General features: G+C 39.2%; 1 protein-coding gene across 1 annotated transcript in view; it reads right to left on the reverse strand.

Annotated features, from left to right (window-relative positions):
• Window positions 1-3,259, reverse strand: part of RSPH3 (radial spoke 3 homolog (Chlamydomonas)) — a 9,850-nt gene that overhangs the window by 5,513 nt on the left and 1,078 nt on the right. Inside the window, exons 2-4 of the mRNA XM_009319159.1 lie at window positions 2,944-3,031; window positions 1,641-1,782; window positions 163-308 (exon numbers count right to left, since the gene is read on the reverse strand). Coding sequence (XP_009317434.1) covers window positions 163-308; window positions 1,641-1,782; window positions 2,944-3,031 — 376 coding nt within the window. The remainder of the gene's footprint in view (window positions 1-162; window positions 309-1,640; window positions 1,783-2,943; window positions 3,032-3,259) is intronic.

A 3,259-nucleotide genomic window follows, 5' to 3' on the forward strand; every position in this document is an offset into this window, starting at 1 on the left:
TTTGGGTGTTTTTTTTTTTTTTTTTTTTTGCATGTTCTGTGAGAAGAAGTTCCTTTCTGGTTCTGCCTCAATTTTGCATCAGAAGTGTGTTTTGTATGGGAGACGTGTTTTGTATGGGAGACATGTTTTGACAGCACTTGCGGTCCTGACTCTGCTTCATACCTCTCCTTCTTCTATTTGCGTGGCCACATCTTTTCCTGTTTTGGCTGGTATGAAGAGTGGAGTGGGTGGTCTGTCCAAAAATGCATCTGTTTGACACTCTGTATCAACCTCTGTTATCCGGTCACTAATCTCTTCCAAATACAGTTCTAGAAATAAAAGCACAATCAATGCTGTAAGTTGGATTCTTTTTATTTTAACTCTCGACTATTTTTGATGACTCTACAGGGTGAGTTATATCCAAAGAGTGCAATAAAATGCTTTCTATAAAGTTAAAAAAAAAAGACACCTCAACTTAAAACATAGATTGGTTTGCTGTGTAGGCCACCTGATGCCACATTCTCTGTAACATCTGGTGCACTTCCTAAAAGGGCATTTCACTTAGTAGGTTTCAAAAGTCAGAGTCTAGACCATTTCAGCCCACCTTGCAGAATAAACAATTCTTGATAGAGTCAATGGGATAGGACAATTTCAAAAAGGGATAATGATTGCCTATCTACTAACAAGTAATACTGAAAACATACATTTTTCTCCATTGTATGTGGCAAACCAGAACACTGGATTTGTTTGGTTTAAAGAATGATATTCTACTTCTGGCCCCACCAGAAGTGGCTTTGAGGTAACCACACATCTATAACAACATATGCTTGATCTGAATTATAACTGTCTGTCTCCTACTGCAAAGATAAATAGCCTGGCTCAGATAATAAGGTCTGTGGAGTACTTAAAATTATCTGCACTCATCAGTGGGAAGGATATGAGGCCAAGACCTCCACACTAGATAGCCTCCTTCTGCATCCAACAGTATTCGAATGGTGAAAAGCCCCTGTGTGCATTGGAGGTAGTGTAGGAGGTTCAGCGGGCCTGGGGCTTCTGAATGTTCAGAAGCCAAAGACCATTTCTGATTAGCATGTAACACGGCTTTTTCCCAGTTTATAAGTCAGTCCAATCTGAAATGATTTTCAGAGGGCACAGCAATACATTGCACTCACCTCATGACTACCCCACTGCCAAATTTTGTTTTTCCTACAAATAAAATTGTTTTCTCACAAATAGGGCAGTTTCCTATTCTAAATTAGGGTGTGTCCCCCAATTTTTAATAGTAGTTTTATTCTTACATATGACTGTACTTTTAAGAAAAAATTTTAAAAACTCACAATTTTAAGCATATACCAAACTTCTCTGATGATACTGGAAAAGGAAAGAAAAAATGAAGAAGTCTTGGCTAGTGTTCAAGAATGTACACTGAAAACTGAAAAACGGAGCCTCTGGGAAAATGTCACTAATTAGCCAAGTTTCTTAAATATGACTAAAAATAAGGGGTTATAATGGAAAGAATTAGAGAACCTCTGATTCTAGAATTCTATGATTCTAACCTTAACCCTATGTGATTCTACCAACTGCATCATCAATTTAGTAAGTGAATATAAATCAGCAGGATTTTTTTTTCAGATGAACTAAATAAAAATTCAGCCTTTTACCTGTCTGCACATGAATATGCTCTCTGCCTTCCACAGGCTCAGGTGTTCTTTGTTGCATTTGCTCTTTTGCGCGCTTTCTAGCCAGTGCTCTTTTCCGTGCTTCCCTCTGCCTTTGAATCTCAAGGGGATCGGGTTGGGTACTCTGAGCAGGGATGAAGAAGAAAAAAACCACAAAACAGAATACACTTTGTACTTGGAAATGGTACTAATTTCTCTCTAAATGAAAATGAAGGTGGTTGGTTGATTTTAATGCTACAAATCTAGCATTTCAGATTTACTTTTCTGGGTCCTGACCCTAAATTTTCAGTTACCCTAAAGACTGTAGGGCATGAAATTCATGAGGTATGCTAGCTGCCTACAGGCACATACTAATGGCATCTCACACTAAGAGCAGTCAGTTGCTATTTGGAAGTGGATACTATATACAGAACTTTGCTTTGTGAGATAAAGTATATTAAAATGGCATGTTCTTGCTGACAAGCGAGTTTCTAAGTAAAAGCTTTAAGAAGGTCAAATGGACTTAAATCCAGTTATCGTATTATCAACAGAATTGTTTGCTAGATAAAAATTATAGGTTCTTTATTGCTGATGAAGCAAAAGAAACCTATACGAACTTTTATATTCAGTACTGTGTTTGTGGATTAAAATGAGCATCACTTTCGAACTTCTTAAACAGAACATATGTGAAATTCACTCTAAGAAACAGCTACTGACCAAGACAGAGTTATTTCCACAAAGTAGCTTTTAAAAATACAGACTGCTTTAAACTCTTACATGATCAAAGTATCTATATAGAAATATTCCCTGAAAATAAAGTATCACTAAAACATTTACTACTGTATCAGGATAAATAAAATACTTTTGCCTCCACATAAGCAGATTTTGCATACAGCTGGACCATCTAGCTCTGCTTTTTTAGTAGGGTAAGCTGAAGTCTACCCCAAGACTTAATTTCCCAAGAGCTGCTATTCTCACTGATAACACTTGTGGATGCCTATGGTAACAGATGATGCAGTGATGACTTGTGCTCAGTATCATTACACTAAAGAAATGGGGGGAAAAATAATCAAGTACTTAATGGGAAACAAATAATCAGAACTACAGAAGTTCATGGGAAACTAAGTGCTTTAAAGAAAGGCTGAAAACAGTCGCATGCTAGTTTAACTGGAGAGCTTGTGACTGTGTGAACTATTTTAAGTAAAATTACAACATCACTAGTTAAAATTATTAATGAGGAACAGTTTTCCTGCCCTACCTATTACTTTTCAACAAAGCTGTAGTGTGATATACATGAAAAACGTACCACAGGTATGACTTGAAGGGCGTAAGTGTTGCCGCGCACCACTCTCCTGTCATACATGAGGTTGGCGTAACGCACAGGTTCCTTCGCTCTGCAACATCAAGCACAGGTAGCTGTGGTTACAGAGCTGCAACCCATATGCTAACGCCTCAACAAACCAGAAGGACTTTGAAAGGCCTGAGGTGCAAGTTCCCCCGAAGGATTCCCCTCCCGCGGGAAGGGCGGCGAGGGAGCTGGGGTGAGGGAGAAGGAGCGAAGGGCAGGAGGGGCAGCGGTGCCCGTTCGGGGCGCGTAGGCCGCGGGGCTGGATGGCGGGGCC

The sequence above is a fragment of the Pygoscelis adeliae genome, unplaced genomic scaffold, assembly GCF_000699105.1.
Source record: "Pygoscelis adeliae isolate BGI_AS28 unplaced genomic scaffold, ASM69910v1 Scaffold172, whole genome shotgun sequence".
In the NCBI taxonomy this organism is placed as follows: Eukaryota; Metazoa; Chordata; class Aves; order Sphenisciformes; family Spheniscidae; genus Pygoscelis; species Pygoscelis adeliae.